Here is a 20,167-nt window from a genome sequence, read left to right on the forward strand (position 1 = left end):
GAGACTGAAACCCATTTGTAGTTAAATTTCATGGCAGTGAAGGCAGTTAAGAACCCTTATTTTTCTAAATCTGCCTCACTCCAGATATGTAATTTTGCACTCTGGACATCTGGAGAATACTGATTATCTAGATCCATTTCAATCAGACTCAATTGGGATATGGGATTGAAATGATGTATGTAAATGATGTATGATGTAAATGAATTATTATTTTTATTTATATCCTTAGATCTGTCAACTTCTTCTGTCAACTGGGCTTTGATAGTTTTATGATTGTTATAATCTTTCTTGCTAGATAATGCTAAGGACCTACTTAACAACTAAGCAACATACGGGGTTCATACAGAGCTCCATCTTTCTCCAAGTTATACAATTTCTGAAACTATTTAAAGAAATCTTTACAATGATTTTTTTTTAAATTTACATTTATATCCCGCCCTTCTCCGAAGACTCAGGGCGGCTTACAGTGTATAAGGCAATATTCTCATTCTATTTGTATATTTACAAAGTCAACTTATTGCCCCCCCAACAATCTGGGTCCTCATTTTACCTACCTTATAAAGGATGGAAGGCTGAGTCAACCTCGGGCCGGGCTTGAACCTGCAGTAATTGCAGGCTACTGTGTTCTAATAACAGGCTTCTAACAGCCTGAGCTATTACGGCCCTGAATGGTATGCTTATGACATCCAAATATATTGCGCTGTTTAATTTGAAGTCAAGTTGGCTGATACTAAATTTGATAATGGATAGATAAGTATTAACAAGCTAAAATTAAATTCAGACTAGATAGAACTTTTTTGATAAGTAGAAAGCAGTTCTAGGATTTGAGTTCAGTCTGTTCTGGATAAGGTTGCATTACTCTTGACAGGACAAATTTACCCTGAAATTGACCATAGAGGTGTACAATAAATCAACTAATCAACCAACTGATCATAACACAAAAATAAAATAATCATTCTTAAAACTGTCAAAACTATTTTAATCAGAAATTATACTCATAAAGACCATTGCCAAATAAATTGTCTACTACAGAGGAAATGTGTTTCTTATGCTGTTCCCAAGCTAGGACACATAATCACCTCAGGAATAATCTCAGTTCCTTTCTATTCACTTTTAGGAAAATAATGATCTTTGTCTTTAGCCAGAACTTTTCAGAGTGAGTTAATTTAATAGTGGATTTATTATAATTTAACTATAAACAAACATATAAAATTGTCAGCTACATTAGGTGCCATATGGGCAGAGAAGCTGTATATAAAGTATAAAAGTAAGAACAAATAAATAAAATATGGAAATAAGGCCACCAATTCTATGCATACTTATAAATCCAGTTAAAACCAATTAGCTCTATTTTCCAAAAGATGCACGTATACTGTAACAGGAGGAATATGAAAAATAGGAGGCATTATATTACTTTAATAATACTATTAATAATTTTACTTCCAAGTAAACTTGGTTAGTAACAAGAGGTTACTTTAAACTAATTATCTTCCGAGTCATTTTTTCTACAAAATACAGTGGCTTTTCATATGGGAAGTTCTCTATATTATCAATTATTATCATAGTTCATATGTTCATATAGTTCATATTATCATATAGAGAATAGTTCTCTATATTATCAATGGTAGCTTTCTCAAAAGATGAGTTTTATCTTTTTTGCTTTGAAAAGAAAAAAAAATACAGTATTATTACCTTCATAACCAGAGTGTACCTTTTCTGCAAGCAACATGCAACAAAGTTGATCTTCTATATCTTGTATTTTAATAAGGTATGGGGTCATACGGAATGGATGGTAGTGACTCTCATTTATATTCATTTTTCCTGCACTAAAAATTTGAAAAAACATAGTTCAGTTAATATTGTTATATATTATTAAGTACGGGATAGTTTTGGGAATTTTCAGAAATGAATGTATCACTTTTTCCATTCAAGGAAATGGAGGAAAATTCAATTTTTTTTTTACTAGAATGTTTCATTTATGTCTTCTGAATAGTAATTATGAAGATCAAAGGCAAGGATTGCTGCAGGGAAAAGTAGCAACCTTTCCATGAGAAAATACAAGGGTGTGCCTGAGTCCAAGTCCACACAAAATATTGACTATTGATTATCATAGTTTGCATTACCTGAGGCGGCAGAAGAAAGATTTTTCCTTCATGAACTCTTGGGTAGCAGATTCTATAAAAATATTTAAAACATTTGATAAGCTGCAAAACTCTGTGTTCCCTTGGTATTAGGAAGCTATTTAGTTATTCTGATAAAACAGAATGTCAATGCTGAATTGCTGATGGAACAATTCTAAGTGAGGGTTGGGAGAAGCTTGCACCAACCAGAATGGAAAACATGTTTTTATACCCGTGACAAAGCTTTTGGAGGTATTCTTCAGGAAGAACCCAAATGCTCCCATCCAAACATGCTGTGCTTTGATAGCAAGGTAGCACATACATTCCTTAGACAATGTGAAGAGATCATTGAAATGATTATGCCAAGCCTTCACAGTATCACCTGCCATTTCATATAGCAAATTAGACTGGAAGATACAATTGCTTTGTGAAGTGACTCTCCAAATCATTTGTACAGCCCTTGTATGCATGTCTATGGTCTGTCTCCCATCTATGAATTAGACCCAAGGGAATAGAGATCTGTATCCCACAAAGGTGATGGCCTTGGCAGTGCAAGTACAAACATACAAGATAGAAGAAGTATTAAATAAATTCAGTTAGTAAGGAATCAAAAAAAATTGAAAATGAAATTATAGTAAGCATGTATCCCTTTTTAGATTAACAGCTATCACAGAGATTATTTGCAAATGTTTGGCTGTTACAATAAACTTTAAAATCTACCAATGACATTATTATTTTTTATCTGTCAAAATGGACTCTATCTATACAGCATTTCACTGTTAGATAAGTATGAAAAATATTCTCTAGGCTGGCATATGCATGGCAAAAATAAAGAATAAATGCTACAAGACAAAGTATTTTCAGTTTTATATTACAACTGATATATTCACACTTAGCCAAAGGAAAGCAGGAAAATGTTCCCATATAGTATTCCCAATATTGTGAAAACTTTCCTCAACGAAGAAAGTTTTGCAAGATAAAATAGTTTTATCATTATCAATTTTAAATTTATTACAGAATCCCTGACTTGTGACTACAATGGAACCCAAATTTTTTGTTGCTACATGAAACATTTGTTAAGTGAATTTTGCCCCATTTTATGACCTTTTTGCCACAATTGTTAAGTGAATCACCATAGTTGTTAAGTGGTTGTAAAGTGAACCTGGCTGCCTCATTGACTTTGCTTGTCAGAAGTTCTCAAAAGGTGACAACATGACCTAAGGACACTGCAACTGTCATAAATATGAACCAGTTGTCAAGCATCCAAATTTTGTTGACATGACCATGGGTTGTGGGATTGTGAATGTGAAAAACAGTCATAAGTCACTTTTGTCAGTGCTGTTATAATTTTGAACAATCATTAAATGACCTGTTGTAAATTGAGGACTACCTGTATATCACTTGGGAAACTGAAATTAGTTACTATTGTCAAATTGTCAATAGTATTGCCTTACACAATGTAAGCCGCCCTGAGTCTTCGGAGAAGGGCGGGATATAAATGTAACACACACACACACACACACACACACACACACACACACACATAATAATAATAATAATAATAATAATAATTATTATTATTATTATTATTATTATTATTATTATTATTATTATTATTATTATTATTATTATTATTTAAGATTTTAAAAGTTTCCCTCATAAACTCTGACAGAAGTATGCAAGAACAACTGTTAACCATTTGGAGTTATAATGTGAAGAATTGTGTTAATCTGAAAAATTAAAGCTAGCCACACAACATGTAACTGCATAACATTCTAATTAAGAAAGCTGTCCACAATATTTTCGATTCTGCGGACCAGTGGTGACAGCTGTGGCGGTCGGAGAGAGGAATGGTTTTGTGCAAGTGGTAGGATCACGTGCCCGCTTGCATAAATTGAGCTTTGTGCGTTTGCCTGCTCACCCGCTTGTGCAGTCCGGTTCCTGCTGTGTGCGGCCCAGTTTCCACTTGTGTGGCACTGGGCTGTAGCCCAGGAGTTGGGGACCCCAGAATCAAGATACTAAAGAATTAATTTATGGATAAGACCATATAGATTCTTTGTTCCTGTGGAACTCATTTGGCACTACTTTCTTCTGGGATATTTTTCATCTCCTAATCTAGATTATAGCACTGATATCCCTGTAATTTACAGCCATGGCCCAATCCTGTTTATCTACTAGCCCTGTACAGCCATGGCCCAACCCTGTTTGTCTACTATGCTTTCATTAAAAATACAGCAATGAAACAGTGATTAGTTTGCCCAGAAAAGCAGTTTCATCATAAGGAGAAAAAAATCAGAAAAGCTCAAAAGAGTTAGTATTTGTAAAAAGAACTACATAATTATGGCTTTAGATTTTTCATGACCCAACGCAATTATAATTATCTGATCTTTAAAGAAATATAAACTGCTCAAGTAAGTATGGGTAAAACATATCAATGTAGGCACAATTGAAGAATTTAACAGACTTACCAACTCCATTGCAAATACTCCAGGATGACAATCTATATGGTATAGTTGAGCTATAGAACACACTGACATCCTGAGGTGCCAGAAACTCCACAAATTTGGCATTTTTAAATAAATCTTTCTTACAATGGAGGATACAGGCAGCCTGATCAGAGATGTACAAAATTTTCCCAGTAGCCAAAGAAACAGCTACAGCAAACATATCCTAAAACATGATATATATTCAATGAAACACATTTTAGGCTGGCAAAAGGAAAATAAACACAAATGCTGTGAGCTACAGATATACTAAACTAATGAGATATGGAAAAATTAACATATTATTTGGGTAACAAGAGAATGAGTAAATGAATAAACGAATGAATATATTATGGTTTACATATTATTTGGGTAACAAGAGAATGAGTAAATGAATAAACGAATGAATATATTATGGTTTACTTCTGACTATTAGCAGTATGCTTCAGGTCTATATGGATTCTGAATTAAATTTGGATAGTCCAGATAGATGAATCAAATTAAGATCCATTTTAGGGACATTTATCGTATTTATATTAAGCAAATCAAGATAATTGCCTTTTATTCAATAAATCATGTTAAATCAAATTATGGCATGCCTCAGTGATCAAAGAGGGCCAGCGTGTTTGCAAACAATTCCAGAACCAAGCTCTCTGAGTAAGAACAGCAAAATGGCTACCTAAAGATCTGTAAATCTCATGCAAATTCAGGCAACTATCTTTTACATAAGTAATGGTGTGCATGTGCAAGTATATATATATATATATACTATTTGTTTATATTTTTGTTATATATAAAATTATCACGGTATCATGGGAACCAATATTCTTGAATGGCTTATTCATTTCACTTGCCATTTTATTCAGCCTCCTCTCTCCCCCACCCCCGGAAGCAGCATACATGGATTGTCTCCCTCACTATAATTTTATGAAAATGCATTAATAGATTAAGTAACAAATATTGGATTGATTCAGTGAACATAAGGTTCACTAGCAGTGGGAATCAGCATCTCCCTTGTTTAAGTCCAGAATCCCAATGGCTTTCCTTTATGTGGGTTATGTTGGTACTAGACACAGAAATAATTTAAATACTATAGATGCTTTTAACTATTAAAAAGAACTACTAAGATTCCCTATTTGAGTTGAAGAAGATAATGTGTACATTTGTTGTGGTGGGAATACTTACTGCATTCTTCATGGTGTACTCTGCAGTAATGTTTTTAACATCTTCCACAGTACAGGATAATATATTGAGATCAGAGAAATAGCTTTCATTAATCATCATCAACTGATATTCTTCTTCATTGGCTACAGAAAAAAAAAAACAATGTGTACAATTCAAGCAGCTTTTTAAATACTCTTTTCATAAGGGTATACAATCTTTTATTTAGGCTGATATTTGTATTTTTAAATGAACAATTTTCCTGAGCTTAATATACTGATTCAGGTAGAAGTATACTTCCCAATTAATTTGTTAATTATGAACTTTGAGTTAGTATTTGGTTTTTTTTGGTTTTTTAACTAAGGGGCAAGAAATAAGTTTTCAAGTTTATTTCTTTTTATAATTATTTTTGAGTTTTGTCCCCTCTTAAAATTGTAATTATCAGATCACATTTTATCATATTTACATTTTTCCTTACTTATTCATTCAGAGCAGTGGTAGTCAACCTGGTCCCTACCGCCCACTAGTGGGTGTTCCAGCTTTCATGGTGGGAGGTAGGGGTTTTGTCCGATACTGAAGCACTTCCCTTTTTTTAAATGTAATTGATTTTTTAAAAAAATTTCATAGCATTATTTAAAAACATTTTCATTAAGTTTTCATAAAATTCCCCATGACAATTTAAATTTCTGAAAATATACTATTTGTATCGCCCGTGCATAAGTTTAGTTCATGTTATGTAAGTGAAACTAAATGGTGCTATATTACAACCGCAAACAAAAGAACCTCGTCCCAGAATAGCTCGCGCATTTCCCCCTACACCATCCAGCTGTAACAGACAAGCAGAGCTTGTAGCCGGCGCCCCCTCCCAAACCCAATCCACGATGCACGAGAGGCATGCGCAGACGACAATTCATGGCGCATTACTGTGGAACCGGTGGGCGGTTAGAAAATTTTACTACTAACAGAGATACAAAGTGGGCGGTAGGTATAAAAAGGTTGACTATCCCCGATTCAGAGTAATAAAATAGATGCTTCAAAAGGAGACGACTTTGTCCTGTTTAAAATCTTCTTGGAACCTGATGGTAAAATCCTTAGTTTAATACCTTGACAGAAAACAGTTTAAAATTTCAGAAATATGGGATGGGAAAATTAGTGAAACAGTTATTGGGAACCCCCTTGTCCATTTTAAAATTTTGTGTGGTCATATTGTCAGTGAATTTCTATGAAGCCCTAGTCATTTTGTCACATAAGCAAGCCTTGTGCTATATCACTTACCATTTCAATTTGATTTTTGAATAAGCTTTCAAATATTCTTATATTCTTATTCTTGTATAAGCTTTCAAATATATTTATTCATATATACTTATTTACTTTTCCTCTATGGAAGGAGTATATTTACTTCCACATGGGAATATTGAAAAACCTTGAAAATGTAAAAATGCTTTTTCCTAAGTGCTTTAATATTGTCTCTTTTTAACTTCTACACTTGGATTATAAAGCAATTTTAACAATTTTACTTTTCATTTACACTAACTATGCTTTTCTTCCTTTTCTTCCACCCTTCAATAAAAGCTCTCCTCCAATGAAAGACCAGGTGATTCCTCTTGTATTTAGAGAAATATTCTAGGAACTTTCATAAACAAGAACAGAAATGGATTTGGCAGGGATGTATTGGAACTGTCTGTAGATGTATTTTCACGTGGGTCTTTTCATGTTTTCATGATCTGACAGTTATGAAGAGGCAGATGGAGGCAGATTGTCAACTATGCAGTGACCTTAATTTTTCACAAATAGCAACTTTTCAAATGTAAATTTGTTGAAATAGTGGAACATGTAAGAGTTAAATGAAAATACGTTAACTTCCACCCCATAGCTTTGATTTAAATAGGAGTGTTTTAATAAATTAAATACTGATTTTAATAAAGGAAAATAGGAAATGAACTCTTTTGTCATCTGTGTTTACTTCTTCACATAATCATTTCTGCCAACAGAAGAAAAGCTATTTAAAACTATCACAAAGAATTCCACTTTTTGCCTCTTCAACCAAATCCTGACAGTTCTTACCATCTCTTCATCTGAAGCAGATGACTACAAAGATATTCCTTCGATTTTGAGAAAAGGTGGAAGTCACATGGTGCAAGTCTAGTCTGTATGGCAAATGGAATAAGATCGTGTAATAAAAGGTAGTAGATTAATTCAAATCCGTAATTGCCTCTTGAGTGGCTTATGAGGTGTGAGGCCTTTACTATCATATTGCACCACAATTTCCTTCTTGGACTTCCAAATTCTTATTTAATTTTTGTTTCAAAGTTCTGAATGTTGTAATACGCTGAGTTGATACTGATAAATTGAAATCCACGCAAATCTACTTACTTGTATTCCAAAAATATGTAATCAAGACTTTTTATGCTTAGACCTGAGTTTTATATATATTTTCTGTAGGTGAAGCTTTTTGATATTCCATGGACTGGTGCTCAATTCCTAGGTCGTAATTGTGGGCCCATGTTTTGATGACTGTCACAATCCTGTGGATAAATTCCTCACCTTCATTTTCATAGCATGACATTTTTTTTCTTCTGTTCAATTTTGTCTGATTCTTGTAGACTGCCTAGATAAATATTACTAGCAAACCTCACTTCTTGAAATAGTCATTTCTGCCATAAGCAGACAAGGAACCCATCTTTTTTTTTTTGGTCACAACAGTATACACAAACATTGTCATAAATAAAACAACATATTTCGAAGTATATATATATATATATATATATTTGTTTTCTGAGGTTTTCACGGGTGTTTGTATGTAGGTCTTTGGTTGTTCGGGTTTTCTCCCGTGTAAAATTGGAAATGTCTTGGCAACGTTTCGACGAAGTCTCATTCGTCATCTTCAGGCTTCAGCTTCGTGCTTCTGGGAGCAATGTGTGATCGCAGCTGTTTCTTCCTTTTAACTGCTAGTGGGGGTTTGAACTGATTGGGTGGGAGCTTGGCTGTGCTCTGATTGGATGGGGTTTTTGTGCTCTGATTGGCTGGGGTGTGTCCTGTTTGGGTGGGGCTTGGTTGTGCTCAATTTAGTCTGTGTTGCAGGGGATTTGAGCTGGTGAGCTGCATAGCTGTTGTTTGGCTTTGTGGTGGTGCTACATCTTCATAGTGGGTGTCAGTCTGCTGCATGTATGGATTGGAGGGTTTGAAATGGCTAATGTTGCAGCTGCGGTCTGGCTTCTGGTCCTTGGTCTTGCTTCCTGATCAGTGTGGGTTTGGGTCTGCTTTCTGGGTGGATGTATGGTGGTGACATCCTGTGTGGACCTCGTGAGTGTGGGTCTGGTGTCATTCCTTGTGTTAGGGGCTCGTTTGTCAATAACGGGTTTCAGGATGGTGGATATTTTCGGAAAATGTCCATCATCCCAAGAAACCCCAAAGACAAAATTGAGTTAGAAAATCAAGGAGTATATGAACCCATGCACCGCCTGCCCCACCACATACATTGACAAACCAACAGAAGAATAAGTGCACGATTGAAGAACACAAGAACTCATTCAAAAAAGAGGAACCAACTTCTTCCCTGGTCCAACACTTTAAAGTCACAGGACATGATATTGACTTTAAAAAGACCAGAACTATCGCCAAAACTGAACACTTTAACAACAGAATAATCAGAGAAGCCATTGAGATAGAAAAACGCCCACACAGCATGAACAAACGAGATGATACCTCCCGCCTACCAGCCATTTGGAAACCCGCCCTTATTGACAAACGAGTCCCTAACACAAGGAATGATACCAGACCCACACTCACGAGGTCCACACAGGATGTCACCACTGCACATCCACCCAGAAAGCAGACCCAAACCCACACTGATCATGAAGCACGACCAAGGACCAGAAGCCAGACCGCAGCTGCAACATTAGCCATTTCAAACCCCTCCAATCCATACATGCATCAGACTGACACCCACTATGAAGATGTAGCACCACCACAAAGCCAAACAACAGCTATGCAGCTCACTAGCTCAAATCCCCCTGCAACACAGACTAAATTGAGCACAACCAAGCCCCCACCCAAACAGGACACACCCCCAGCCAATCAGAGCACAAAAAAACCTCCATCCAATCAGAGCACAGACAAGCTCCCATCCAATCAGTTCAAACCCCCACTAGCAATTAAAAGGAAGAAACAGCTGCGATCACACATTGCTCCCAGAAGCACGAAGCTGAAGCCTGAAGATGACGAATGAGACTTCGTCAAACGCTACAAGACATTTCAAATTTTACACGGGAGAAAACCAGAACAACTAAAGACCTACATATATATATATATATATATATATATATATATATATATATATATATATATATGTAAAAAAAATATGCATCAACTATATTAATTTTATATAGTGAAGGGAACAATAGGACAGGAACGGTAGGCACTTTTGTGCTCTTATGCACGCCCTTTAAACCCAAATGTGCAAGACAAGATGTCTTGCACATTTGTGCAAGACATCTTGCACAAATGTCTTGGTTAAGACTATCAATAATGTGATCCACAAATTTTGAAATGCTCAATTTAATAGCAATTTTGCTTTGACCAACTGTCCTTAACCAATTCATCAATCTTCCTCATGAGAAACTTATTGATTGCTTATCAGTCATAGATCTTCTACACTGATCATACAATTCAGCTCTTCCTGGTTCCATATCGCTATATTTTTGGCCCAGCAACACGTACCTTTCTTTTATGTACACCGAGAGCATATGCACCAAGACAAATTCCTTGTGTGTCCAATCACATTTGGCCAATAAAAAATTCTGTTCTATTCTATTCTATTCTATTCTATTCTATTCTATTCTATTCTATTCTATTCTATTCTATTCTATTCTATTCTATTCTATTCTATTCTATTCTATTCATCTTAATAGTCATCACTTTAAAACAACCCAGATTTAGTGATGGGATTTCAACTCAAGTGACTCCTTCCTCAGTCTGAAATTTAATCATGACATGTTGCTTCCATTTTACAAATAGCAACTCAATCTTTTTTACAGCAACTTCAGCAAATTGAAGTGAAAGAACAGAAACTGAAGAATAACATTATCTCAGAGCTTCTCAAAAGCCAATACTGCCATCTGTTGGTGATCTATTATAATTTTGGAAGTTTTAATGCAACCTTGTTGGAAAAAACAGCTAATACAGTATATCAATCTAATTAATTTAAATCTATCCTGGAGTTAAATTCGTTTAAATAGAACCCATATCAATCTTATATATATATATCCTATCTTATTCTATTAATCAAACAGTACCGTGAAACATACATTCAAAATCTTGGGGCTAGTGTGACACTAACGTGACAAGTCTGCAGGATGTATGTGTATTATATGTATGTGTGTGAGACAGACAGTGAGGGATGATAGGTTAATATGAACTTTCACGATATTATTTTATTCTATAATGTATATTGATATGAACTGATGTTTAGGTTTTCACTTTAAAAACAAAGTTATAGCAATCATATCAAGATCGTAATTTTAAAAAAAGCATTACTGTAGTTTACAGACTCTCCTTTATCATAGGCTTGCTTCCTGTTGTAGTTTCTGGATATTGCTTCAATTTCCTAAATAGGAATATGAATGATTAATATAGTTACCTTTAATTTGCTTAATGCTCCTAAGTGCATATTTCAAAGTTGCCAGGATACTTGATTTGCCTTTGATCTTTTTATGAGGAGGAAGATATCCTTTTAGATCTTGCAAAGTTTTGATCAACTCCTTCCGAGTTTTAGATTTAGAAGATTGTTCACTTCTGGACATTGTAAATGAAAATAATTCAAGTTTAATGTAATTTTGTAGTAAAACCCAATATTTAAGATTTATTGAAATATTAATAAAACAATGCAAGGTGATATAAGCACACTACTTTCCAGACTGCTTAAGTATATTTTATTTTTAATATATATAATGAGACTCAATAATAACACTCTCAAAATTGTGAAATATACTAATTCTTCATTTAACAAGATAAAAATGTTCTAATTTTTTTTATGATTAGACTACTTTCTTTCTTGTGGCAAGAATAATGTACTCATTAAGTTAGAAAGTTGGTAAAAAAAATTATACTGAATACTGCAATTAATTCAGCAAAACAGGGAAAACTGAATTGTCATTGAACAGTAGTGAATATTGTACATTTAAAATAAGGTTAGTCTGATTGTCCAGTATATCAATTCTGTTTTGAATATAAAAAGCAGTGCAAATTTAATCACAGCTAAAGGATTATGATAAAAATTGGCAGGCTCTTTAAAGCAAATTCTTCCATTTCTAATCACAATTAAAATTTAAATTGGCACCATTCTTGATCTTTGTTCATTTTAAGGTCAGACATAACTTTAAAAATGTAAGTTAGTTTTGATGAGAACAGTGAGAGGCTGGAGAGATTGTGCTATTCTACATTCTTGCCTCTGCTATAATTGTGAAAACTGCAGACACTTATGCAATGGCGTGAAAACTGCACAAATAAAATTCACCCATCATCATAATCTCAATATGATGAAATGCAATACTTTAGGATTTAAATAAATATATCCTGCGTTTGTCTCAATATGAGTGTTTAGATATGGAACATCCATAATTATACAAATGCAAATTACATATAATCATTGCTACACATATCCACAGCATCAGGACAATTATTTGGGATCAGAATATTACCTTTTATAGTAATCAAAAGATTCCATAATCATAGCTGTTTCTTTATCATTTTCTTCACCCACATAGCTGTGGAAATCATGCCCGCTGGAATAATTTTCATTTATATCATTTCTACTCATTTCCCCACTCATATCAATATCTTCCTGAAGAATATCTAAATTTTGTTCATTCTCCATTTGAATATCCATAGTTTCTACAATAATTTTATCAATTGGTGTTTTCAAATAGTTGCTCATTCTAAGCAATTTTAATGCCAATAAATGTCAAAGAATCCAAAGGTTTTTCAGAGCAAAGTTCAAAGAATATTTGGCCTTAGGGTAATCAGTTGTGCAATACTAATGTTTCCATATCCACGACAATATTTTCCAGTGTTCAAACTTCAAATATTGTTTTAGAAACCTAAGGAAAGAAAAAAACCCCAAACAAAACAGTTTTTGTTCTGTATATTCTTATTTATCTTGTTTGTCAAGTAACAATAGCATTGAAACAAAGTTGGCATTATTAGTTACCTGTGATCCAAATAAATCTACATTGGGTCACAGAAAAAAAGTCACATTTTATTGCTCACATTTACTGCAGAATCTCTGTGAGAAAGTGTCACGGGAAATGAAACAATGGCAAAGATATTTGTATGAGTTTACTAAAATTCACACATACATATTAAAGAACATGCCACAGTTAATTGTTATAGCATTTTTATAATTTCTACATTAATGCTTTCCTATCAACTATTTCTGTAATAGCAGAAATTTAGTGGTTATTCTTTTTGCTAGTGATATACAGTAGTTTGCAATTGTTGAATAAGAAAAGTGTCAGGAAAAGATGTCTTCCTTGCTGGAAATATAAGAAAAATAAGCAGCTCTTCCAACTGTCTGGGATGAAAAGAGTTACCATTGTTGTAACTCAAGTTTATTTATTTAAGTGCCACCTATTTGGCAACTCTGGGCGGCTTACATACATTAACATTGATAGACATTAAAATAATAAAACAACAAATAATAACAATAAAAGTTAAAGGTAAAGGTTCCCCTCGCACATATGTGCTAGTCGTTTCCAACTCTAGGGGACGGTGCTCATCTCCGTTTCAAAGCCGAAGAGCCAGCGCTGTCCAAAGACGTCTCCGTGATCAAGTGGCAGGCATGACTAAACACCAAAGGTGCACAGAACACTGTTATCTTCCCACCAAAGGTGGTCCCTATTTTTTTACTTGCATTTTTTACATGCTTTCGAACTGCTAGGCTGGCAGAAGCTGGGACAAGTAACGGGAGCTCACCCTGTTACTCGGCACTAAGGATTCAAACCACTGAACTGCCGACCTTTTGCTTGACAAGCTCAGCGTCTTAGCCACTGAGTCACCACGTCCCTATATAATAACAATATTAAATACAATTAAAACATGGGAAGGAGGGTAGCACGAAATACATGGGGAACTGGGATCTTTTCTTAATCTAATAGCCACCTCCAGAATGATGCACCCTGTTGGAGCCCCAGACCAACTGGCAGAGCTATGTTTTCAGGAACTTATGGAAGTTAAGTAGCGGGTGTGGATCTCACCTCTGGGAGTACAATGTTCTCCACCAGCTGAAATTCCTTACTAATATGGTCTGCAACATGCCTTTTTTACTGGTATGGGTTGGGTGGGCCAATCCCATTGGGGTGAACTGGTCCTTCAGAAAACCTGGACCCATGTCACAAAGGGCTTTAAAGGTGATAACCAACACCTTTAATTGCATCCAGAAGCAAACTGGCAGCTAATGCAGTACGCAAAACAGTGATGTAATATGGGCCACCCTAGGGACCTCAAGACCTGCCTGTGCCACCACATTATACACCAGTTATAGTTTCCAAATATTCTTCAGGAGGAACCCCCTGTAGAACAGGGTTCCATATTAGAGCCTCACTTCTAATATTAATGAACATTATTATATTAATATTAATGAATAATAGAAGTGAACGGTATAGCATGTTAGCGTCTAGCATGTACAAATATATATCAAATTTCTTAACAGGTCAGTGTTCTCCACACTGGTTTGAAGCTAATGGTTTAGTAAGTTAGAGCCCTACCTCGACCATGTAGACTAAAACGAACTGCATTATTGTGTAGACAAGATTTGCATTTATTATAACCAATATATAGAAGAATAAAGTGACAAGGTCCTATATATCGGTATTATTTATTTCATATAGCTGCCTATTTCACTGAAGGGCAGTGCACAAATAATGTATGAGTTTATGTGTGTATAGATAAACAAGTGCATGGATTTTTCTGCTCACTAATGTCTATCAGTGAGCTGCAAAATATCAGACTCCTCTTTATAGCTAATAAGGGGCTTACTGGTTTTCTTAGAAGTGCTACCACAAATTAAAGACCGAAAAAAGCAATCCTCTCTTTGACTTTTCTTAGAGGAAAAAAAACTAGTTGTAAGCCAGGTGAACTGGATTTATGCCATGTTGCTGGATACAGTGGTTTAACTTTTTCTCCTTTTTTGATTTTCCAGCTAAGCATTCAATCTCCAACTGTTTGGTTGAAAACATAAATGATGGTTAAAGACTCTAATATTTTACTCATTTATTGGTTATACATTTATGCTGCAGCATCATAAAATATATAACAATCTACTAAAAAAGTCCCAGTAATAACTTGGCAACTCCAAATCTCAACCAGCAAATGCTCAGTCTTACATATTGGAAAAAAGAACCCAAACACTAACTACATACGTGATGGACATTACCTTACAGATGATCCCCATCCCGTTAAAGACCTTGGAGTTTTCATGTCAAATGATCTAAGTGCCAAAGCCCACTACAACTACATCGCAAAAAAGGCTCTAAGAGTTGTTAACCTAATCTTACGTAGCTTCTTTTCCAAAAACACTACACTACTAACCAGAGCATATAAAACATTTGCTAGACCAATTCTAGAATACAGCTCGCCTGTTTGGAATCCTCACCACATCTCTGACATCAATACAATTGAACGTGTCCAGAAATATTTTACAAGAAGAGTTCTCCATTCCTCTGAAAACAACAAAATACCTTATCCCACCAGACTTGAAATCCTAGGCTTAGAAAACTTGGAACTCCATCGCCTTCGACAAGACCTAAGTTTAACTCATAGAATCATCTATTGTAATGTCCTTCCTGTTAAAGACTACTTCAGCTTTAATTGCAATAATACAAAAGCAACCAATAGATTTAAACTTAATGTTAACCCCTTTAATCTAGATTGCAGAAAATATGATTTCTGTAACAGAATCATCAGTGCTTGGAAAACTTTACCTGACTCTGTGGTCTCTTCCCATAATCCTAAAAACTTTAACCAAAAACTTTCTACTATTGACCTCACCCCATTCCTAAGAGGACCATAAGGGGCATGCATAAGAGCACAAACGTGCCTACCGTTCCTGTCCTATTGTTTTAATATAATATAATATAATATAATATAATATAATATAATATAATATAATATAATATAATATAATATAATATAATATAATATAATATAATATAATATAATATAATATAATAATATAATATAATATAATATAATATAATATAATATAATATAATATAATATAATATAATATAATATAATATAACAACAGAGTTGGAAGGGACCTTGGAGGTCAGCCAGTTACGAATCCATCTGGTGGTGGTGCTGTCTAACCCACATTTTTCTACTTTATCTAGTAGTAGGTTATGGTCTACTTTATCAAATGCTTTACTGAAGTCCAAGTAAATTATATTGACAGCATTCCTCTGGTCTACTAATTTTGTCACTTTGTCAAAGAATGCAATAAGATTAGTCTGGCATGATCTGTTTTCGACAAATCCATGTTGGCTTTTGGTTATTACTTTGTTTGCTTCTAGGTGTTGGTGATTCGTTGCTTAATTATCTTTTCCAGAATCTTCCCTGGTATTGAGGTCAGGCTGATAGGTCTGTAGTTTCCTGGATCTGTTTTTTTTTCCTTTTTTGAAGATGAAGATTTCCTTTTCTTCTTTATATATATATATATATATATATATATATATATATATATATATATATATATATATATATATATATATATATATATATATATATATATATATATATATATATATATATATATATATATATATATGTTGGTCTTTGGTTGTTCGGGTTTTCTCCCATGTAAAATTGGAAGTGTCTTGGCGACGTTTCGACGAAGTCTCATTCGTCATCTTCAGGCTTCAGCTTCGTGCTTCTGGGAGCAATGTGTGATCACAGCTGTTTCTTCCTTTTAACTGCTAGTGGGGGTTTGAACTGATTGGGTGGGAGCTTGGCTGTGCTCTGATTGGATGGGGTTTTTTCTGTGCTCTGATTGGCTGGGGGTGTGTCCTGTGTTGGTGGGGGCTTGGTTGTGCTCAGTCTAGTCTGTGCTGCAGGGGGATTTGAGCTGGTGAGCTGCATAGCTGTTGTTTGGCTTTGTGGTCGTGCTACATCTTCATAGTGGGTGTCAGTCTGCTGCATGAATGGATTGGAGGGGTTTGAAATGGCTAATGTTGCAGCTGCAGTCTGGCTTCTGGTCCTTGGTCGTGCTTCATGATCAGTGTGGGTCTGGGTCTGCTTTCTGGGTGGATGTGCGGTGGTGACATCCTGTGTGGACCTTGTGAGTGTGGGTCTGGTGTCATTCCTCGTGTTAGGGACTCGTTTGTCAATAAGGGCGGGTTTCCAAATGGCTGGTAGGCAGGAGGTGTCATCTCGTTTGTTCATGCTGTGTGGGCGTTTTTCTATCTCAATGGCTTCTCTGATTATTCTGTTGTTAAAGTGTTCGGTTTTGGCGATAGTTCTGGTCTTTTTAAAGTCAATATCATGTCCTGTGACTTTAAAGTGTTGGACCAGGGAAGAAGTTGGTTCCTCTTTTTTGAATGAGTTCTTGTGTTCTTCAATGCGTGCACTTATTCTTCTGTTGGTTTGTCCAATGTATGTGGTGGGGCAGGCGGTGCATGGGATTTCATATACTCCTTGATTTTCTAACTCAATTTTGTCTTTGGGGTTTCTTAGGATGGTGGATATTTTTCTGTTTGTGCAGAATGCTGTCTTGATGTTGTGTTTGTGGAGGATCTTGCTGATTCTGTCTGTGGTGCCTTTTATATATGGGAGGAGGGCTGTGCCGTTTTCTTGTTCTCTGTCTTGGATTTTAGTGGGGGGTTCTTTTTGGATTAGCTTGGTAATCTTATTTGTTTGGAATCCATTGGATGTTACTCACAAGGTCCACACAGGATGTCACCACCGCACATCCACCCAGAAAGCAGACCCAGACCCACACTGATCATGAAGCACGACCAAGGACCAGAAGCCAGACTGCAGCTGCAACATTAGCCATTTCAAACCCCTCCAATCCATTCATGCAGCAGACTGACACCCACTATGAAGATGTAGCACGACCACAAAGCCAAACAACAGCTATGCAGCTCACCAGCTCAAATCCCCCTGCAGCACAGACTAGACTGAGCACAACCAAGCCCCCACCAACACAGGACACACCCCCAGCCAATCAGAGCACAGAAAAAACCCCATCCAATCAGAGCACAGCCAAGCTCCCACCCAATCAGTTCAAACCCCCACTAGCAGTTAAAAGGAAGAAACAGCTGCGATCACACATTGCTCCCAGAAGCACGAAGCTGAAGCCTGAAGATGACGAATGAGACTTCGTCGAAACGTCGCCAAGACACTTCCAATTTTACATGGGAGAAAACCCGAACAACCAAAGACCTATATACAAACACCCGTGAAAACCTCAGAAAACAAATATATATATATATATATATATATGCTTATACCTCCTAATATTTACTCATATATATGTTTATATACTATATAATCTTTTTGTATGATACTTATATATATTGTTGTGACAAAATAAATAAATAAATAAAATAAATAAATAACTGGTTCCTCTGAAAGCATAAAAATCTTAAAAATGAGAGGTATGTAAACAAAAATAGGAACTACCTTATGTTCTAAGCTCTTCAATGAATAAAATTTGTAAAACTTATGCTATGAAACTACTTAATTTCATATTAAAATTAAAATCATGGTAACTAAACATCAAGATTTGCTTGCATAATGAACTGTAATAATTAATTTTAATTTCAGCTACATTAGCTTGGGCATGGTGGATTTATTAGACTATACTACTATTGAAGCTCTGGAAGTTTTGAGCCAGTCATACACACACATACACACACTCTCCCTCTCACCCACTTTCTCTCCCTTTCTCTGCCCAAAATGTCTCATAGATTTGAAGAGGTGTATATTGCGAGACTGCTACCCCCCAATACACCCTATACATGAAGTTTATGGAACCTTCACTGCAACAGTGTAACATTGCTTTTGTTGTTTTGACCCTCTGGATATCTTTGCAGGGTTACCTTGGGGGGAAAACTGGAGAGTCAATTCCCAAAGGAAGATAAATAATAAATCACAATTCACTCATTAAAGAAACATTTCACAACACAACTACAAAATTAACATGAAACAAAATGGGGAGAAAGCTGTAGCAGTTAGTTTTAAAAGACATTCATGACTGAAAATGTAGGTGCAGTACATATCCAAACAACTGTCCTATTATCACTCTCTCCTACTGACCTACTAATTTTTCTTTCCTAGCCTCTAATGCTCCAACAGCACCTGGCTAGTCCTCCAAAATCCATTTGCCAGTTCACCTACACCAAATGCATTCAGTACAGTGTTAAGACATGACAGCGTCAACCAATTTCATTTAAACATCACACATAAATTAGGTCAGTGACCCAGTAGCTGCCTGAGTAGAATCCACTGGGTTGCCTCAAGTGGCAGACACAATCTTGTACACCTCTAGCAAATCCCATTAAGTTCAATGGCACATATCCCCAGTTAAACACATGTCTGATATTGCAGTCCTTACACCCCACAAAACAACCACCCCCGTTTCAGATAGGCCAACAGAAGGAAGCATATTAGAGATGTCGGCATCTCTACATTACATAAAAATCTTCCAATCAAACAATTGGGTGCTCCGATCTCCACCACCCTAACCTTTTCCTTGTTTTCATCCGTTCCACAACTCACCTCCTCGTTTTGTTTCATGCGCCAGTTTTTAAACAAACCCAAACTTTACTTTACTTTCTGTGACTCGCGGCAGAGTACTGAAAATAAAGCTCTTTCTCCACTGATCACCCAGTCAAACCGGGCATCCTTCCACCACTCTCGGCCCCCCCCCACCCCGAATTCAGCCTTTCACCCTCCCCTTACGCCACCCCGTCTCTCGATTTTCGCGGAGGGAGGGAGGTCCGACCCAGGATCCCGGGCGCTTCTCTCCCTGCTCCCTGCTCATCCCCTCACCTACTTCCAATATCGGGGAAGCGAAAGGCCGGTCAGTCGACCCACCGGCCAGGCGGCGGAAACTGCAGGTTGTACAAGTTAAACTCTACTGATTTCCGAGTCTTCCCTCAGCGGAGAGGAACGGATTAACACAGCCGCTACTCTGACTCGCACCTTGGCTACTGGCCCTGACTCGGCGACTGCCCCCTTTCGGCGACTACCTTCCATCTACTCTCCTCTCAAGCCCCGCCGAGGTCGGGTTTCATACCTTCAGAAACGTAACCCGGCCTGAGAAAAATCAGCTCGTGCAGGCGGCGATTGGCTAAAGGAAAAGTTTGACTCTCTAAAGAGTGGGCGGGCCCGCCACTGAGATGG

General features: G+C 36.2%; 1 protein-coding gene across 1 annotated transcript in view; it reads right to left on the reverse strand.

The window, feature by feature from the left end:
* PER2 (period circadian regulator 2) overlaps positions 1 to 19,954 on the reverse strand; it is a 36,787-nt gene extending 16,833 nt beyond the window's left edge. Inside the window, exons 1-7 of the mRNA XM_058189012.1 lie at positions 19,818 to 19,954; positions 12,463 to 12,861; positions 11,403 to 11,557; positions 5,789 to 5,910; positions 4,589 to 4,790; positions 2,124 to 2,175; positions 1,693 to 1,826 (exon numbers count right to left, since the gene is read on the reverse strand). Of these exons, the coding sequence (XP_058044995.1) occupies positions 1,693 to 1,826; positions 2,124 to 2,175; positions 4,589 to 4,790; positions 5,789 to 5,910; positions 11,403 to 11,557; positions 12,463 to 12,698 (901 nt within the window). The 5' untranslated portion in view covers positions 12,699 to 12,861; positions 19,818 to 19,954. The remainder of the gene's footprint in view (positions 1 to 1,692; positions 1,827 to 2,123; positions 2,176 to 4,588; positions 4,791 to 5,788; positions 5,911 to 11,402; positions 11,558 to 12,462; positions 12,862 to 19,817) is intronic.
* Between the last annotated feature and the right edge of the window lie 213 nt (positions 19,955 to 20,167).

Source organism: Ahaetulla prasina, chromosome 6 (genome assembly GCF_028640845.1).
Source record: "Ahaetulla prasina isolate Xishuangbanna chromosome 6, ASM2864084v1, whole genome shotgun sequence".
Taxonomy (NCBI): domain Eukaryota; kingdom Metazoa; phylum Chordata; class Lepidosauria; order Squamata; family Colubridae; genus Ahaetulla; species Ahaetulla prasina.